At 37.4% G+C, this 21,147-nt stretch overlaps 1 protein-coding gene across 1 annotated transcript; it reads left to right on the top strand.

The window, feature by feature from the left end:
* The first annotated feature begins 18,928 nt into the window (after window positions 1-18,928).
* On the top strand, window positions 18,929-19,468 carry LOC140144469 (uncharacterized). The gene has a single exon (XM_072166280.1). It carries the CDS (start codon window positions 18,929-18,931, stop codon window positions 19,466-19,468), a length of 540 nt encoding a protein of 179 aa, XP_072022381.1.
* The last annotated feature ends 1,679 nt before the right edge of the window (window positions 19,469-21,147 follow it).

Here is a 21,147-nt window from a genome sequence, read left to right as displayed (position 1 = left end):
ATGGTACAGAAACTTCTCTTAGAGCAACCATCAAATTACTTGATGCTTTTCATGATACCTCGGGTTTGAAAATTAACATTGATAAAACTAGTGCTATTTGGATTGGTTCAAAGAAAGGTTGTGATTAGATATTGTTCTTTGTAAAGAATATAAGATGAACTGGGTAGGCGTAAAACATTTCAGTTATCTTGGGGTTACTTTGTGTACAGATTTAAATGCTATTGTCAATGTCAATTATACATCAACCATGCAAGCTATTACAAAACAAATTCATCACTGGTCAAAAGATTTCTAACTGTATTGGGTAGAATTGTGGTTGTTAAAACACTTCTCTTGCCAAAACTGAATCACCTGGTGCTCTCTCTTCCTTCCCCAGAAGGTAATGTCATTAGTGAGATCAATTCTATTTTTCATCATTTTATCTGGGGAGGAAATATTGACCGGATTAGTAGAAATCAGATGGCTCTTCCATGTAATAAGGGAGGGACTGGAATGATACAGTTGGAATCTTTTATGAAAGCTTTAAGGGGTACTACACCCCTCGATAAATTTGTGTCTATTTTTGCATTTTCTCAAAACTAATAACACAGTGGTAACAAAAGTTATGTATATTATAGGGCAAGGAATCAATGACTACACTGGAATTTCAGTGACCCAAGACAAGCGGTTTGTTATTTATGATCAGAAATAAGGTACCGCTAGGATGTACCTCGTTTCCTATCATATATACTGAACCGCTTGTCTTGAGTCACTGAAATTTCAGTGTAGTAATTGGATTCCTTGCCCCAATAATATACATAACTTTTGTTACCAGTGTGTAATTAATTTTTAAGAAAAATGCAAAAATAGTCACAAATTTACCACATGGGTGTAGTACCCCTTAAAGATCACTTGGATCAGAAGAATGCTTAGGTATGACAACAATAGTAAAATCTACAATTTGTTCAAAGTGAACGCCCCTGTTTGTAATTTTGATTATTCATCACATAACTATTGGAAACATGTTATTGAAAACTGTCATAATAATTTTTGGATAAATGTACTTACTGCATGGAGAGACTATACTTTGTTATTACTTCCAGTTAACAGAGATCAAGTTCTGTGTTCTAGTATTTGGAATAATGCCAACATCAAAGTTGGTGGTAATAGTGTGTTATATAAAACATGGGATAATCATGGAATAAGGTATGTAAATGATATGTTATCCCCTGATGGGGACTTTCTATCCCTTTGTGATATCCAAAATAAATACAATGTTAAGATAAATTTCCTTCATTACCATGGGATTAAGAAGGCTATTTGTAAACCATATTCTCATACCATGACTAGCTCAAACAACACCCTCCAAAATCCTTTTCAGGGCTTTAACACTCAGCAACCTGGACAACCAATTCTTTTGTTATGCAAGGCTCACTCAGTCATTTAATGAGGCAATACAAACGATCGAATTTGGTGTTGAAATGAGCTAAATTTTGAGTTACACCTTTTCAATGTAAAATTAATTTTCTCGGCCAAATGAAAAGTAATCCTTTTCATTTTTTCAGTAAATGTCAGGAAAAATTGTAGTGCTTGATACTGTATTTTTTTTTCAAATCCTAGGGTTAAACTTAGGCGTGAAATTTAGTCATTTAGTGTAAGATTTTCGATTTTGATAGGCTTAAACTCTGCCCGCGAGCCTTTTTTTTTATTAACCTTTTAGCTTTTCAAAGTAAGATAGTTCGCTAATGAAGGATTTTTCCCAACTTTCTAACGCACATCACCGTGAGCGATATATCGTAGTTTTGTCAGAATTTCCGTTTTGATTTCACCATCTTTTACTGTCGGCTGAAAATTTTTCAAAATCAACCTGTGAAATCTAAGGCTAATACTAGCATTGTGGATCGATATCCCTGGGTTTAATAGGAATACCGGCATGGCTACAGTGTTGCTAGAACTTCATGTAGCAAAGAAATTCCCAGGCCTATAGCGCTCCTACTGATCATGTTTAACCAGAACACTCAATTGGGGATTTGGGCTACCAAATCGCTGGTCGGGCAATTTGCTTTCAATGGAAAATTGACCTGGATAAACAACAAAGGAAATATCGACTATTTCTGCTGGTTGCTCTCAAGATAAAAGTACTGAGTCTGACATTTTCGGAGCATGAAGGGAAAAAGGGTAAAACAAAAACGGAAATTCTGACAAAACTATAACATATAGACCCACACGATGTGCCTTACAGGGGTGGGAAATATCTTTCTTTAGCAAACTATATTAGTTTGAGACGCTAAAACATGAATTCCGTAAAAAGCTCGCGGGCGAATTCAAGGCCTATAAAAATCAAAAATATCACACTAAAAGGCACAATTTGATGCTTAATTTTAACACCAGGTTTTTAAAAAATGTATATCCAAGCACCAAGTTTTTAACTGACATTACTGAAGAAAAAAAAATATTGCTTTATATTTGACCGAGAAAATTAATTTCATAGCAAAAAGGTGTATCTCTGAATTGTGCTGATTTTAACATGTATCGATCGACTTTTAGCGCGACTAAGCATTTCTAAAGAATCGGTTGTCCAGGTGGCTGACTGTTAATACTAGTATGATTCTTAAGGAGGTAAAGGGTTGTAAACAACTTTATATTGTTTTTCTGAGCAGTTTACAGGTGAAATTCAAGTGCATTGATAAATGGAATGATCTTCTTGGAATTCATTTATTAGATAAAGATTGGTTTAAAATCAATAACTACAACTGGAAATGCACTCAAGAAGTTAAACTTCGTTGGTTTCAATTCCGTCTTCTGAACAGAATATTATGTACGAATACTCTTCTGGTTAAAATTGGTAGATCTGATAATTCTAAATGTACCTTTTGTAATGAGGTTGAAGAAAATATTGTTCATTTATTTTGGGATTGTAAATTCACTACTGAATTCTGGAAAGATTTCCAAAACTGGATTAACAGTAATCTGAATGCAAATGTTCTTTTGACTCAGAATATGGTTCTTTTTGGGAATTACATTTTCAAAGATTATGTTTTCAATAACATTCTATTAGTTCTGAAATTTAATATCTATAAAAGTCGTGTGAAAAAAGATAACCCCTCTTTTGTTTATGGCAAGAAGGATTTAGAAATGTTTTTCCTTCATGAAAGGTTTATATACAATATTGATATGGACAAAAACAAATTTAATATTCGCTGGCACAAATGGAAGTTGATTTTTGAAAAGTGAGCTATACATGATTGTATCTTTTTTAATAATATCTGTAAGATTATTCACAATTTATTGTTGTGGCTGTATGTTGTTAAGACATTCTGATGTATATGTATGTATATTTGTGTTATTGTGCAATTGACTGATGTGAAAAAAAATGGAAAATAAAATATGAATAATAAAAAAATGATAATAATACGATCGGCGAGATTATACAGGCATTGTAGGCGCTGTACGTCGACTTGACGCATAAACGGTGTGTGTATCGCTATTCGTCTTATACGTCTTGTTTGAATCCCATCAGCTGCGTAATAATCGCGATATACGATCGGCGAGCTAAATACACGTATTGTAAGCCCTGGAATAAAATAACAATTTTCGTTTTACCTCATTTGTTTGGCTGGAAATTAAAAGGAGACAATGCGATCAGTAGCTAGGCCTATCAGTGAAAAGTAAAAATAGGAATCTATTTTTTATGCAAATCACACATTATTGCTTTAAATCATATAGTTTCTTCATGCAAATGGTTTCTTTTGAATATATTGTTCGTTATCAAAATAGAACGACGTCGTTATATTTCTGCAAATATTGGTGCGAGTGTAAAGGGCAACGCTATCACCGGGCGCTATCACCATAATAATCGTGATAATATGATCATGTCTCGTTAACATTGGTACATATAACCTTATACAGAATGTCGCAAAAATTATTAGACCCGTATACGTTTTTACATAACTCTGAGTGATACGGAAAGCAAAGAAAAACAATTGGATATCTCACAACTTCTTTCAAATACCACCCATATATAACGGGTGGTGGGGTTGCAATCAGCTTCATTGAAGATTCAGGATAACATAAAGCATTTGAAAGTCTTCATTATTCGCCACTTGCACGGTTCCGCCATTATGCACTATATGCGGGAGAGCCTCGAACTGGCAGCATACATGAAAGGAAGAATTACGTAACCTTACACAGAATGTTATATGACTGGTTCAATTCCCATTCATGTATGCTGCCAGTTCGAGGCTCTCCCGCACATATAGTGCATAATGGCGGAACCGTGCAAGTGGCGAATGATGTGTCACTAACTCAATCTTGTCTAACCTTGTAGACCTTGGTGCCAACTGTCGACCTTGGTACCATAATAATATTATATTATATATAAATTATATTTGATTAATCATTGAGGTCCCTGCAGCTCCACGCACGCTATGCGTTTAGCAGGGTCCTCGTCAGTCAATATTATTTTAGCCACATTAATTATTATATAAGATAAATTATCTGATTTGTAAATTGCCTATATCCACATATAAACATATTATTATATACTGTATATTAACGTCATGAACAGTAATATTATATATTACATAGATTATGTATTCAAGTTATATTAACCATCACAAATTATTATCAATATATCTTTTTGTTAATATTATTGCAATTTACTCTTATTATTAATTGTTATTATATTTATTAAACTATATCTATTGTACTCAATGTTATTATTATATATGCTATGCTATGTATGATATTGATTGATAAAATAAATTTGAACTATATCAGAAATAATAAAATGCTGAAATGTGGCCGTACACTACGAATGAGCCGTAAAGTCGGCAAATTGTATTCTGAGTTACAATGTAAAATGTGCGTGAAGGTCGTATTCATAGGTACCTCAATTTGTTGGGACAAGTATGTCATTTACACCATTTAAACCAAATGAATCAATAATCCTATTGCTGTAGAGGATAATAAGCTTCTACCTATTTCTATAGAATTATTGAATAGCTCTTGTCTTTGTTTGCTTTGCCTAAATCCTGTTCAAGTGGTGGGCTACAAAGCATTGTATTTTGGGATTTTTGTCTAGATAACCAATAATTAACAATGAGAGTACTTTCCTGAACCTCTTTGACTTGAAGATGATTTGAAATGACCGCCAAGTATCTGTTTGATATTTACTACCAGCAATGTGGAAAAAGAGACACATGTAGAACCGAAAAAAGGTACCATTTTCTTGAAGGAGCAGAGTTCAACAATCGATAACCCCGCTTCTGGATATCGTTTGAAGTCAAATGATATTCCATTTTAAAGCTTATGATATCTATTTTCTAAACACGAAAAAAACAAAATTGACCGGGCCGACTTTACGGCTGATTCGTACTGTACTATCACAAATGTTGTTGAAGTTTATCGACCTTGTCACCAACATGTGGCAAATTTCAGCAACATTGGATATTTATATTTGCATTTCTATCCTTCCGCTTCAACATGTTCAAGTTATATTAAATTGGCTAATTAGCATAAATAAGCTCAATTAATGTTGTCCAAAGTGTATTCACCTTGGCACAAATATGTGGCAAATTTAATGAGAAACATAGCATATGATCAAAAGGTGCTGGATTCACTTTACTTCGAGATTTTTTTCCAACCCCACAAACTGAATGCACCCCACCTCCTCCCAATGTCAAAAAGAATTCTACGCCACTGGATTGAATTAGGTTAAAATATATTTATTTATTTATTTATTTTATTTTTTTTAAAGTTTTTTATTCCCTGTTCTTGGAACTGGTGGAGGGAGAAAAAACATACAAAATGGGCCACCAGTTCCCAACGATCATGAATTAAATCATAATATTATAGTCAAAAATTTTAAGAACAGGTACAAAGGACAATCACAAAAGAGACAAAGACGATGGACAAAGAGAACGTTCACTCTTACAAACAAAACACAAGCACCAGTCTTGTGTCAAACAAGTGCACACATTACTTGGTTACACCCATGGAGCTATTATAAGATGGAGAGGAAATAGATTACGTAACGCATTGAAACCTTGTGCCGATTTGAAATCTGACAAGCTATTCATCGAAAGGTACCTTTTGTTTGGGACAAAGGGCTTCCACCATTAAATCGGTAAGCTGACCCGACAGTGTATTAACGCTTTACCTAGCAGGCTACTGTCAATAAGTGATCAAATGCAAGTCGCGTGAAAGCGCTTAATGGAACGAAAAGTACCTATTGTTATACATAAACCCAAGGGTGTGATTGAGTAGCCGTAAGCACAAAAGGCACACATTAGCCGCTAATGCATAGTTCGTTGTCACCCCACTGACATTAGGTGCTTCATTTAAATAAATTGAATGCGCCTGCTGAATGATTACACATCAAGGCTGCCATTTGTATAGTACAATAATGGTATTAAATAGCTACGTCCCGGGAGCTACGTATGCATGTAACATATAATAAGCATACCGGTATAGGCCTATATAAAAGTTGTTTTACAAATTCAGATTTTATTTTATTTTATTTTAAGAAGGAGAATGTCATAATCAGTGGCGTACTGAAGGGGGGCAGCTCTTCTGTGAGAGGTCTTGGGAGGGGATGAAGAAGAAGAAGAGGAAAAGAAGAAAGAGAGGGGACTAGAGGAAGAGAGAAAGAGGAAGAAAGAAAGAGAAATAAATAGAGAGACGTAAAGAAATAGAAAGGTAAGGAAAATGATAGGAATGAGAGGGACAAAACGTAAGAGGGGATGGAGAAGGGAAGGGAGATAAGAAGAGAGAGTGATACTTTAGCAAGTACAGAGAAAGGAAAAGAAATGAATGACAAATAAATGTAGGCCTTATAATAATTATTATAGAAACTAAACACAGCCCTACCCCCCCCCCCCACACACACACATAGGCCTAACACTAACAGCACTATAGGCAGCCATTCGATGATGCCAATGCCTTTATGCGTTACGTATTTAAAACGCCTAGTCAGATGTATTTTACACCTGCCAAGCACAAGTCACCCAATTTCGAAAATTGGACGTTGAATGTACACTCATGAATATTGATTGGCAACATTTTCCAATATGTCAGCGCTCAAATCGGACACAATAGAACAATAGACCATTCAGTGCGTTGGTTACACCCATCTTGATCCTGCCATAATCAGTTGAAAATAATTGAAGAAAAGGACAACAATTTAAGATGCTTCAAGATCAATGGTCCATTTTTTGAAATGGAGCCGCAGTTTACCTTTACTTTCAGCAATTTTATACTCAATTTTCTGCTTCAATTTGACCATATTCAGAAAAGCATTGGAACTAAGGTTAGTCTGTTTAAATCTACACTTATGAATGTAAAATTTAAGGCACAGAAAAAGGAAATTAATACAAAGGTCATGTTCAGAGGTATCCCTGATACCAAACATTTTATCAAATTTGGAAAGTGTAAAAGAATTCCCAGTGACACTGTTGATATAAAAACATAGTTCATCCCACATGGGAGACACATTCTTGCATTCACAAAATAAATGCAAAATTGTTTCGGGCAATTCATTACAAAAGTAACAATTGGGTGAATCCACCCTACCAATTCTGTGAAGAAAATTATTTGTACAAATTGCCCTAAGGTTAAAATATTTTTGTTCCAAATGTCAAGCTTGGTACGAGGGCTGGTCAATAAGTGCTCGGAACTATGGTGTATCTCCGCTCATGCATGACTTGGATGACTGTAAGCGCGCTTCAGACTCCGTATTGTACGTACAATATTGTATGTACAATACTTTTCGTGACGTCAAAAAGTATTACACGTGCAATAAATAGTATGTACCGGGAAAATATATATTTTGCTACAATCATTGGTTGCTTAATTGATACGGAGTTGCCAAATTTAGTGAGTGCACGGAATGATGAACATCTTTTAATGTCTTCTTGTACATGTATTCAACTGTACTTGAATTATTATATAATCAATGGGCACCTTTTTAAAGTTAATAATATTAATACTAATATTAATAATATTAAAATGGTAATAATAATATAAACTAGATTTCGCGGTTCTCGGGTTGGGCGGTTCTCGTGATAGGCCTATCTCTAATTACCCAACACCCGTTACCTATTATAATACTTGTCCTGACCTTTCAAACTACTATACGATATACGTCTCTCAATGATTAAGACACAACTATCAACTCTGTGTAGCTGTGACGCTTACTTCGGAACCTATAATCTGAAAACCCATCGTTCGCCTCTTCCAAACCCTGTCCTGCAACCACATCGGAGGACCCAAAAATACCCCGAAATTTTAGTAGTGTCTGGATGTAGGCCGTCAGTTCAATCGGGAGAAATGTGAACGCAAACGGGTTACATAGGCCTTACCATAACTGATGATTTTTATGTTAATCATGTCTTTAAAATAGGCCTATTGGTCCGATGAGATGCACCTGTTAGTCACTGTAATGCTTTCCGATGCTCGCACTACGCCCGTCGGTACTCCGGTACGCTCCGCGCACACGCGATACGCACCGCGAGCTCGCGTTATACGCACCGCGAGCACGCGTTAGCGAGCCATGCGCACGCGATAGCGCGCGGACAGACGGACGGACACGCCATAATTCCTCTGGAAGGACAAAAGCTTTAACGAAATCTTCCACGGCATAGCACAGAGCGGCAATATGCTTGCAGCTCGCTGTTGGCCCCATCCCTGCTGGGCATTGGCAGTTGCCATGAATGATACTTCCAGTATCATCCACTATCATCATGACTGCATACTTCCGCTGCTTCATCTGTGCTAAGCAATCGGCCTTGACAAAGGATTTATTAGCAACTGCATCATGCTTCACCTTGATGTCCTGGGAATAATCAAAAATAATTCAAAATTCATATTGTACTGCAAAATTTACTTTGATTACGTAACAGTACCCGGTATGCAGTACATGTTTAATGCCCAAATATTTTGGTATGGACAAGCAAAATGACTGAAATCATACACATTTAATTTGCGACATCAAAAAAACCTTCAATTACCATAATCAAACCACTGTTCTCAATTAAAGGGCTATTCCATAATCCAAATTTCTTCCTACCAATATATTTTTATCACTCGACCATTCTGTTTAATTTCTGTAGATATTCATGAAAGAAGCTTAAATCCAAAATCGGATTTTCCGATGGCAAGTTATGGACCATAACGTACATTTTCAATGGCCCATAGTAATTAGTATTGTGTGGTGTAATTTCTTGTCTGTCGACAGACAAGAAATTACAAATTGAACATAATTATATCGACCGATATCTCTGGATCGGCCGATTTTGGACGGAGGGGTTATCCGAACGTCATTTTTAACTTCAAACAAGATTTTCTTGCATTTCGATTTTCGTGCGTTTTTCAAATTTTCAAACAACCTAGCGTGAATTTGATTCATCACAAAGGTTAGATCGTGGTCTGTATGTGTTGGTGACGTAAATATGCAGTGACTACTTTTTTATTTTGTCTTTATAGGTCCTCAAAACAATTTTAGGCTCAATTGTTTACCAATCAAAATGGCGGCATTCGAAATTTTGAACGTTTTTGTTTATTTCTCCGAAATGCAACAACATATCGAAAATTTAAAAAAGTAGTCACTAAATTAAAGCCTTCTGAATAAGAATACGAAGTTTGTACTTTTTCCTATTTTATGGTAATTAGTTATGGTGTTTGAAAAAAAAAATGGTAAAAAAACAAAACGTTTTTTATCATGTTCTCGAACACGATACAATTTTGACCATAACTGAGTTCACAAATTAATTCTTGAGGCAATTCCCTTTCAGAAAATGTATACTTTTATTGGTCTATTTTTGTTTGGTTCTCGAGTTGTACAGTGTTCAAGTTTATGAAAAACATGAGGCCTCGACTAGCTTAGTTCCAGTAACTGTAACTCAGTATCTTCATTTATCATTGGGACGTTATTAGATACTGGTCGGTAGATGTTAATGTCATTATGTTTATGATAAAGACTGAAGTCTTGCTGGCAGGACTACGACTAGGATCCTTAAAAACAATTGAATATGAATATGAAAACGTAAACTAAAATCATCAACGCCAGATTACATGTTCATGAAATCATGTAGTCGTGCTAGTCAAATATGGACTTGATGTTTATTGACCATCGCATGTAGTCCTATGGCCGTGATTGCTATGCAGTATGCATTTGATGAAAGCACCTTGCAAGAAATTCAACTGTCATGACTGCCGAATTCAACAGTCACGCCTCCGACCTCGGTAGTGCTGACATTAAATTTCTACTTTACCTTGATGACCCCGGAAAACAGCTCGTAGCTGTTTTCCCTGATACTTCTGGTATCGTCTGACTTAACAATATAATTTACAAGACAACTGATGTTGAATTTGCATAAATTTGGGGCAAACAAACCCCTGCCGTATGCATCTTTCACACAAATCCACTGCTCCATCTTTGATCAAGTTTGTCAACGGCGCCAGTAGTGTTGCTCCGACATGATTGGTTGATTACAAGTCCACGTGACTCCGTTTTTCCGATGATTTCCGAAGATTTCCGAGCGTTTTTGAAAAGGTCTAAGATGGCACATTCAGATCTTATTTATTTATAGATTTATCTATTTAGGCCTATTTATTTATTTATTGATTGATTGATAACTGATTAATTGATTTAGAGATTCATTTATACTGATTAGTCATATATTGATTTAGAAAGTTTAAAAGTATTATTTGTAGGCCTTTGTATTTATTCTGGTTCTGATTTTATTGATACTGATATTTTTGTTAATTTTTAAAGTTTTGGCATAGCATTCGTTACATTATAACACGCTGTGTTATGAATTTGCAACACCTTTTTACATATTGATATCGTTGAGGCATGTTATGATAGGCCTACTTATGATCATCACAATACATCCATAAACGTGTTAAGGGTACTTGCCCATCAATTTCATTCAGGGGCGTGTTTGAAAAACGGCACAGCGCATTAGTAAAAAGAATAAAAAATACTAAAATTTTCACCGGGGTTCGAACCACTGCCAATTGCACTATGAATGCTAAAGATGCCTACTGTGCCACGGTGACTGTGGTTAACATTCGGCGATTTTAGAAGATATACATATCAACACGTTTCTAGTGTATTGAAAATCAGATTTTGGTAGGAATACGGTCATAGAAAGACATATGACTCTACTTGTCTGTTTGTTTTTCATTTAATACAAATTAATTTTGATGAATTGAACTGGTACGACTCTTAGGACTCGTGATAAACGACGATTAATTTAGTAATAATAAAATGAAAACGCTGAGTCATTCACGACCTCATTTTTAATTCATGTCAAAACCTGGGGAGGACCACACACATCCGTGTTGCATGTATACGTGCGCAATCGGTACTCAATGATCCAGACAATAGCGTTTGAATATACCGCCCTTATGTCACTTGCGGGAAGATATACTATAGGCCTACCCTAATAGCTTACAATAGATACCCCACCGTAAATAGCTCTCTTCATTACCTCGCTGTGCTAGTATATACGCCTAGCGTACGCAATTTTGAACCATATTTTGTTCAAAAATGATAGGAAGGGACTGTTTTCAGCTAAAATGTTGGTTATCAGCAGATGCTTGATGATATCGGGAAGTGTTGCAGAAAGGTAAGCGTACTCTTTATTTATTCAAAATATCACATATGAATGAATTTAAATTGAATACCTCAGTGGAAGAAGGGTCCAACTCCATCAAAACTGTTTTTGAGATATTAAGGAAAAACTTAATATTTGGAAAAGTTTTATAGGCAGAATGTTTTCATCTTCAGTGGACCTTTAATACATGAATATACAATATTACATACATTCAAAATTAAATATGATGTTTCCATGGCAACGATACAGGTCTTAATACGAACTGGAGTTGGGCCCTTCTTCCACTAATATACATCAAGTGCCAGTTTCGTAAGCAGATGTGTTATAAATAGAATAGAAATTTGGTAATTATCCATCAATTGCACAAGTAGAAGCATGTCAAGAAAGTTTATTGCAGTAAAAAGCAGATTTCATGGATGAACAAAATTCCTGTTTAACCCAATATTTGTGGAAGAAGGGCCCAACTCCATGGAGTTGGGCCTTTCTTCCATGAAAACCATGATTAAGTGTACTTGAAAGACTATTTGGAGAGTTGATTTTGGCTCATCTTTCACACACAAGGAAGAACAATCTGCTGGCGATAAAATGCTGGGTCTAACTCATTTTTGTAAAAAATTGGCGTTGGGCCCTTCTTCCACTCAGGTATTCAATTGGAAATAAAAAAAGGAAATATCAGGTCAAAATTTTCACCTTAGAATTATTGTGAAATAAAATCAAACCAAATTTAGGCTCCGCAAACAACGTCCAATTATTCCCATTGGTGTTTGCTACACGTGCATATAATAAATTATGATTTGGGGCTAAATTGAGAAGAGTTAATGCCTCGAGTTTCAAAATACATCGAGTGATGTTTTTTGATCAAAAACATCGACAATTCAAGACACTGTAAAAACAAATCAAGAATTTTTTGGGATAATTGCAACTAAGTATAATGAAAGTTATGATCTAAGCTACCAGATGCATCATTAATTTCCTGACTATGATATTTAGTTGTGGGAAAAGATTACTTTAATGTTTTGGCGGGATTATTTCCCGCCAAAAATTTCAACCAAAAAGAGCATGTAGCCTTAATGCAGTAACCGTAGCGTTATAGGGGCACGGAAGCCCCCCCCCCCCCATTGATCTGAAATATTAGAAAATCCCATAGGAAAACTGCCGAAAACGGCTTGTGCCCCTCCCCCTCATCAGAACCGGATGCAACGCCTTCTATACTTTTTCATTAATTATAGGCGTATTAATAGTAATGCGTTGAGTTTTTAAAAAGTAATATCCGCTTTTTTTCTTTCTTTTTGAAATGACATACGGTACTTGTTACAAAAACAAATCAGCATGGAAAACATTTTTTTCGTCAGAAGCAGATATTTGGCCTATTCAGTGTCATAAAGCTACAAAATAGACGATCTTTTTAAAATTATTTTTAAATGGCTATTTATTTTTCAACCTTATTGTTTGTATTTGTAATGTTCACACAATCTGACAATGTTCCAACTTATACCTAATATGAATCGAACCATTTAACATGTGCTTGTAGGACAACGATTTTGAATTAAACATGTTAATTGTGATATTTTAATTCCCCTAGACCACCACAGTTAAGCGTCCAAAATTGTAAGTGGGTTTTATTTTATTTAACCTCATTATTTCGCTAAAATTACTCGAAAACACTCCTAAGAGTTGTTGTTACTAATAAACATTTCATAATTTTGGGCAAAGGATAGCCAAATAGTTGACCGAAATCGTATATTTGCACCAATATTTGACTGAAATCGTATATTAACATTACCGCCCCTTCGTGGCTTTATTGCAAGCCAAAGTGCTGCTAAATGTGAAACGAGATTACTTGAAATATATATTTCAGAGTTGAAAGAGTTTCAACTCTACGAATATATTTCTGAAATATATCTCTCTGATTGGTTGATTGTCAAGAGGATTACGGCATCCTCAAAGCCTCTTGCTGTAATTCTCTAATCGATATCTATTATAGGACCGATCTTTTGAAATCCATACAACCGTGTCAAATGAAATAGTCTCGAATCATAATTTGTGCACGATACAACGTCGATACGTCAGATTTCGACATTTTATTAACAATAGGCATAAATCACATTGAACAGGTTGAATGCTGGCAAAAGTAGATAAAATAACTATGGGTCGAATTTACATTAATCAGTGTCCTGGGCCAGGATAACATTTAGGACTCCTTCGAATTCTAAAACAATACTTCGCCAAATGTCCTTGCTTTCATTTTCTCATTTAATTTGTTTTAATTTTAATTAATTTCTTTATCCACTGGCTCTCTGGTAAATCCGGTATTGCCAAATATTTCTTGTCCATTACCCGTGTTAATCTATTTATTTATTAACATGCACCATCTATTAAATTCCTATAATACAATGTATAGGCCTAGTGTATTTGATAACAAATTTGTTTTTATTTTTGATTGGAATTTGGGTTCCATTACACGATTTCATATATATAAGATATGTTTGGGCATGGCGGAATTAGTATATGATTAAAAATAGACATACTCTTAGGCCCCCTTTTTTAATGTTTGTAGGCCTACATTATTGATATTAATATTTATGTACAAAATCCAAACGAATGTATATATATTTGATTGTTTTGTAAACATTAAATTTGATGTTTACTCATAATTATGTCTGGAAAGTCAGTGAAAAACTAAGGAGTATCGGTATTTAGTTTCCTGGGAAAGTGGATCAGATGAGCAGTGAGTAAAAACATTTGCCCTAAATCTTTATTTGATTTTTTTTTTTTTATGAATTTATTAGGGCTACTGGTAAAGTGCAGAAAAAACCTCCAAACGCACTCTAGGATTTTTCATCAGCAGCAGTAGAAATTTCTCTTGCATAGATTTTCTGGTGACCTCGCTTGGATTTAGCAAACAATGAACCGTCAGGGTTATAGCGCGTTATTTAATCTGATTCAACTCGTCGTGGCACGTATATTTATTGCACGTGTAATACTTTTTGACGTCACGAAAAGTATTGTACATACAATATTGTACGTACAATACGGAGTCTGAAGCTTGCTTTACTTACGCTAAATACAAGTTTGTACTTCTGTCTTTCAAAACAAATATGTATTAGCGATACTGAATACTTGATTACGTAATGACATTAGCATAAACACAATAGCGTATGGGCACTGCCTGATTTATGGTGAAAAATAGTCAAGAAAATCTCGCGCCAACTTGAGGTATTGTTACATAATTCAAAATATCTCGAGAATAAAAGTATGGAATTTGGCGCGGTTTTTGCAACTTTGTAGACCGATAACATAGGAATGATGTTGTACTCTTTTTAGATCTATACCATTTTTATTAAAGAAAAGGGACCGTGTTGAATATCTTCAATTTTGAGTAGGCTTTATCACCCATTGTTCTTTACATAATAAGAGATAGAAAGATTAATTGATGACAAAATTTAACAAATGGTAACTGGTTTGATTGGGTTTCTACTGATTATCAAAAAGGGAGATCCCAGTGGTGAAGTCACAAACATTTCTTTCTTAATGAACCCTTGTTTTCAAAAGGTCTTGTTTGTGTAATCAAAGTAGCACACCATAGAGAGGCTATGGATTGAAGGCGAAATTTGAATTTCGAAAGGTATGTCTATAGCATAATACTTGGTATAGCAATTCACTCACACAGCTACTGTTCCGCAAACCTTATATTAGTCATATTTTTAGCGCTTTTTTGATGAAATTTTACTTTTTCATACATTTTTGGTACTTACAATCATGCGTACCATCAACGCATGCGCATATTTCTATTTTTATTGCAACAAATTCTATTGTCCTGAATATGATCTCTCACACCATAACAATAATCATATTTGTTTTTGTCTTATTTTGGAGATAATTTGGATTCTTTCTTCTACCGTGTGGGCTCTTTTCTCCCGATTTTCACACCATTTTTGTTTGTCGTTAAAACCTATTTTTGGTGAAGTTCAAAGACAGTCCCTTTCCTGATCTGTTGACGGATACATTTCTTCTTTCACAATTATCAATGAAGTATACGCAGATTACCTCATACAAAAATAAGGCTTGTAAATTGATTTGGTCCTTACTTCTGCTTCTTTTTATTACACGTTCCTCCTCCTCCTCATCATCAGTCGGCTGCGGAGCAGGCGACTACAAGGTTTCTCCAACTGTTGCGATCTTGGGCAAGCGAAACAATTTTGTTTGGCTGCAGCATCCCTTCAGTATCTCCCAGGAGGTGCTGTACATACTGTAAGTACAGTGTCCGCGGCCGTCCCGGTTTCCTCTTCCCATGTGGTGGAATATAAAGGGCATATTCTTTCACAGGCTCGTCATCTTCAAGACGCAGTATATGGCCGAGAAATTTGAGTTGATGAATCTTGACTCTGGCAACCAGTGGAGTGGTGTTGGTCAGATTGTAGATGGTTTCATTTGGGATCCGATCCACACGCTTGATGTTTAACATGACTCTGTAGCAAGATGTTTCAAAGGCATTGATCTTGTTTTCCATGTCCTTGGTGATTACCCATGACTCGCACCCGTACAGAAGGATAGTGACACAAGTTGTCTTAAACAGCTTGATTTTTGTTCCGATTGGCAGGGATGGGCTTCTCCAAAGGCGTTCCAGTTTCCAGAAAGCGGCCCAGGCTAGTGTTTTTCTTCTTTTTAGGTCTCCAACACTAGAGCCCATCTTGGAACCCAAGTACTTGAAGTCTGTGACATGGTTGATGGTACTACCATAGACTTCAAGCGCTGGCTGGGCGTTACAGTTTGCAGTCATATATTCTGTCTTAGGAGCGCTGATGACAAGGCCTAGATCTGCTGCTGCTGTTGCATTCCTAGTAAGCTGTGACTGGGCCCGGGCTGTAGAAGATTCCAACACGGCAATATCATCAGCAAAATCCAGGTCATTCAGCATCTTAGCAGGATACCTGTTTGACCGACGTGGGTAGGTAACAATTCCAGCGTCAATTCCAGAAGTTGATTTCTTCAGGAGGTAGTCTACCAGGATAATGAACAGGAATGGTGCCAACACATCACCTTGAAGCACTCCAGTTGTTACTTGGAATACTTGAAATACCACGGTAGTTTGTCATGAGAGAGAGGTCGCCTTTCTTTGGTAGAGGGATGATGACATTTGTAACCCACTGACGTGGCGGTGTCAGCGTTGAGAATACTTCCATACAGAATTTGAGAATCATATCAATCATGCTATCCCTCCTCCCTGAAGTGCTTCAGCAGTTATAGCACAGTCCAATGCTGCTGCCTTGTTGGTCTTCATGGCTGCTATTGCTTCAACTACTTCTTCACGAGTTGGGGGCTCAGTGATAATAGGAAGATCTTCAACGGCTGGTGCAGGAAGTTCTGAAGCTGCTGTGCCACTGTCGTTGTTAAGGAGTGAGCTGAAATATTCCTTCCATTCCTCAAGCAGTTCATGGTCACTGGTTGGGGCTGATCCATCTCTCTTTTTGACTTTTACCCCTTTCCTTGAGTTCTTCCCAGAAAGCGAGTGTATGATTGTCCAGGTGGTGGTGTAATTCCCCATTGCATCGGCCAGCTTCAGGTCTTCCATCATCTGCTTATTGAGTGTAGTAAGCTCATCAGATTTATAGGAGTTGTTAAGGCTGGTGTTCAAGTTCCTCCATCTTTCTCTAGATTGACGAGACTTTGAAATGGAGTTCCGCTTTTTGGCCTCATCTCTTTTAAGTTTAAGTCTGATGGTTGCATCTGATACCCAACTTGGCAGTCCGCATGGCTTTTGCTTTCCAATAACTTCCTCAGCAATATCACGAACTGCTGTCTCAAAAGGTCTCATAACCTATCAGAGATGGGTGTGGCATCATCCATGCTCAAGACCTGGAATCTGTTTGTTAGTTCCAGCTGAAATTCCTCCTTTGTATCAGGATCTTGCAACTTCTTCCAATTGAATTTTGGTCTCTTGCAAGGTTTTCCTTTGCTTGTTCGCAAACTGGCAGCTAGACAGACGCTCACAATCGGAGTCCACTTCTACTGAATTGTATGCTCGACAGTTGCGGGGAGAATTTACCCACTTGCTGTTTATTAGAATGTGGTCTAACTGTGCATGGGTTGATCCAGCCGGATGGGTCCAAGTCCAGAGACGACGCCTGGGTTGGGGGAACCTCATTTGGGCCGGTCTGAGGTTGTACTCCTGGCAAATGTTGACCAGACGCTCACCATTGTCATTGGTGGAATCATGGTAGCAGTATGGACCAATCACCCAAGGATGGGAAAGATGACTATCTGTTCCAATTCTGGCATTAAAATCACCAAGGATGAGATGGATGTCGTGCCTTTTCATACCATCCAAGTGGTCAGATAGAGATGAATAGAAATCCTCCTTGTCAGAAGATGTTGAGCACTCAGTGGGTGCATATACAACAGTGATGCTAAGCTGAGGGTTACCATGGAATGTTACAAATAGTATCCTCTCGGAAACAGCTTCAACACTCTTAAGACATCTGTGAACATGCTTGGACAAGACCAGACCCACTCCTCCATGCCTTTGCTTGGTAGCAGAACTGTATACTATAACCCAGTTTCTATCGTCTGACCAAAGTTCATCAGTTGGGCTTGGTGTAATGAGACGATGTTCTTGAATTCCGGCAATGTCAATACCTGCATCAGCACAGCCCATGAATAGCTGATGGATTTTCCCTTGTTGATTAATAGTACGGACATTATAGGTAGATAATTATTACAAGAGGTATGAAGGTAGACAGACGACAATAATCAGGGCCAACAGTTCGTGATGGTGTGCCGAGTTCCCGCTGGTCCGTCATGGAATCAACAGTAGACTGCCGCTCATTTACCCTCGGAAATTTTTAGAGATTTGCTTGTAGTTTTCGTAATCATTGAGTTGCAGGGAATTATTTTAGTCCAGTCCCAGCAGCTTTACGGGTGATCAGCCCTGTTTCAGCTTATTTCTGGACACACAGCAGCCGCGATCTACCAATATGCAGTAGTTCGCCTCTGATCTGGAACATGTTGGCCAGTGTTGGAAGGTTGACCAATGATGACATGTTCAACACCAGCCTATTGACCGTTGGGAAGTAAATCTTCCTCTTCCGCTCTTTGGCCCATGACGAAAATTCGGAGCCATTGAGATAGGCTTCTCCAATATGAAGAGAATCACTACGTCCTTGTCCCCTTAGAATACTCAAGAAAACAAAGATGGAGCCTGATGTTCATGGCAAGAGACCTTGGAACTAAACTAGCCCTACCAGAAAAACAGCACCCGATCTTACCGCACTGTTCTCCAGCAGTTTAAGGACAAAGTCCGACTGGAACATAACTCAAGATGCAGGACGATGCAGGTCAATCTAGATAAGCTACAACAGAACAAAGAAGAATTCCAGATGAAGCTGCAAAACAAGTTTGATCTCCTGAAGGATGAAGCAGAAGACCTAGATGTAAATGATGTCTGTGAAAGATTTACAAACACAATCCTAGATTGTGCTTTGGAGACAGCGGGGAAAAAAGACCCACAGAAGATAGACAAGATTTCAAAGGAAACTTTTGAAATGATGAAAAAGAGACGGGAAATGAAGAACACGATTGGAATCCAACATATCGAGAATACAGAATTATGCAAAACCATAAGGAAGCGAATGACAAATGAAATCCGAGCACACAACACAAAGATGATTCAGAAAACTCTTGAAGATAACAAAAGCTACAAGAAAACAAAGCAAGGACTTGCCACTGGAAAATCTCAAATAATAGCACTGAAGGGGGAAGACGGAAACACAATCTCAGACAGAGAATTAGTCATCAAGCGGGTAGAAGAGTTCTACCAAGATCTCTACTCCAGCAAAGTCCAAATAACTCCAAAAAAACACCAATTATAGACGTTGAAAGTGCAGAAGAGTATATACCACCAATTGGAGAGGATGAAGTTGACAAATGTCTCAATGACATGAAAAGAGGTAAAGCACCAGGAGAAGATGGAGTGCTAGTTGACATTCTCAAGGATGGAGGCAGCGCAGTAAAGGCAGAGCTTGCAAAGCTATTCACACTATGTATCCAGACTAACCAGACACCGGACAGTTGGAATAATGCCCTTATAATTCTCATTCACAAGAAAGGGGACATCAAAGACTTGAAGAACTACAGACCAATCAGCTTACTCTCAAACACATATAAACTTTTCACCAAAGTTCTTACAAATCGGATTACCAACATCCTTGACTTCAACCAACCCAGGGAACAGGCGGGGTTCCGAAGCGGTTATACAACCATGGATCACCTACATGTCATCAACCAAACTGTTGAAAAGATGGGTGAATAGACAGCCACTATGATTCATTGACTACGAAAAAGCTTTTGATAGCATTGAGATCCAGGCAGTCATCACAGCCCTCAAACAGCAAGGCGTCCATCCTGGATACATCCAGATAATAGATACTATCTACAGCAAGGGCACTTCAACAATTCGCCTCCACAAGGACAGTGATAAGATATCTATCCAACGAGGGGTGCGACAAGGTGATACCATTTCACCTAAATTGTTTAATGCGGCACTTCAAGAAATTATACGTCACCTAGACTGGGAAAGTAAGGGCATTAGCATAAACGGAGACAACCTGAGTCACCTTCGCTTCGCAGATGACATAGTCATAATAACAGACAATGCTAAAGACCTAAGAGAAATGATCAATGATCTCAACCAGAGAAGCAATCAAGTGGGTCTAAAGATAAACATGAAAATACGAAAGTAATGTTCAACCAGCTCGCCACAGAACAGCTGGTCATGGTAGGGAACACATAAATAGAAAAGGTGGACCAATATGTGTACTTAGGACAACTAATCAACATGACTCACAATCACATGGATGAAGTAAAGAGGATGACTAGGGCTGGTTGGTGTGCATTTGGCAAGCTCAATGACATCATGAGAAGTACGATGCCAACTTGTCTGAAACGAAAGGCAATGTGTACTACCAGCCATGACCTATGGAGCTGAAACATGGTCACTTACTAAGAGGATGGAGCAAAAACTGAAAACTGCACAGCATATTTAGCTCTGCTTGTTTCTGTAGACAAGGGGCAGTCTTCAGCAAACGGCTCTTTTCAGAGCCACCAAAACCTTTATATTAGCAGATAGGCGAGATCTGCTAGTTCTCTGTAGACAAGGGGCAGTCTTCAGTGAACGGCTCTTTTCAGAGCCACCAAAACCTTTATATTAGCAGATAGGCGAGATCTGCTTGTTCTCTGTTGACAAGGGGCAGTCTTCAGTGAACGACTCTTTTCAGAGTCATCAGTAGACAAGGGGCGGTCTACATGTCTCATTCTTAGGTACTTTGTCCTAGAGCTACTCCTGACGAAAGCTTGATAGTTCTAAACTTGTCCGACGGCGAACCCGCTAAAAACCAATTGATATAAAACTGTGTAGACTCTCATTCATCTGGGTATGTTGAAATTAAGATTTGATTTAAATCTGGTCAACCAGACATACCTATTTTTGACGGACGAACCGATGTTGCGACTGAAACCTTGTCTTCAGCTGGGTTGTGATGCAAATGACCTT

Source organism: Amphiura filiformis, unplaced genomic scaffold, assembly GCF_039555335.1.
Source record: "Amphiura filiformis unplaced genomic scaffold, Afil_fr2py scaffold_57, whole genome shotgun sequence".
NCBI classification, from domain to species: domain Eukaryota; kingdom Metazoa; phylum Echinodermata; class Ophiuroidea; order Amphilepidida; family Amphiuridae; genus Amphiura; species Amphiura filiformis.
The sequence above is the reverse complement of the archived record's forward strand: the minus strand, read 5'-3'. Positions and strand labels throughout refer to the sequence as shown.

Bases quoted from the DNA above. Each gene is read 5' to 3' on its own strand.
- LOC140144469 (XM_072166280.1), top strand. From the start codon at position 18,929: ATGCAGGTCAATCTAGATAAGCTACAACAGAACAAAGAAGAATTCCAG.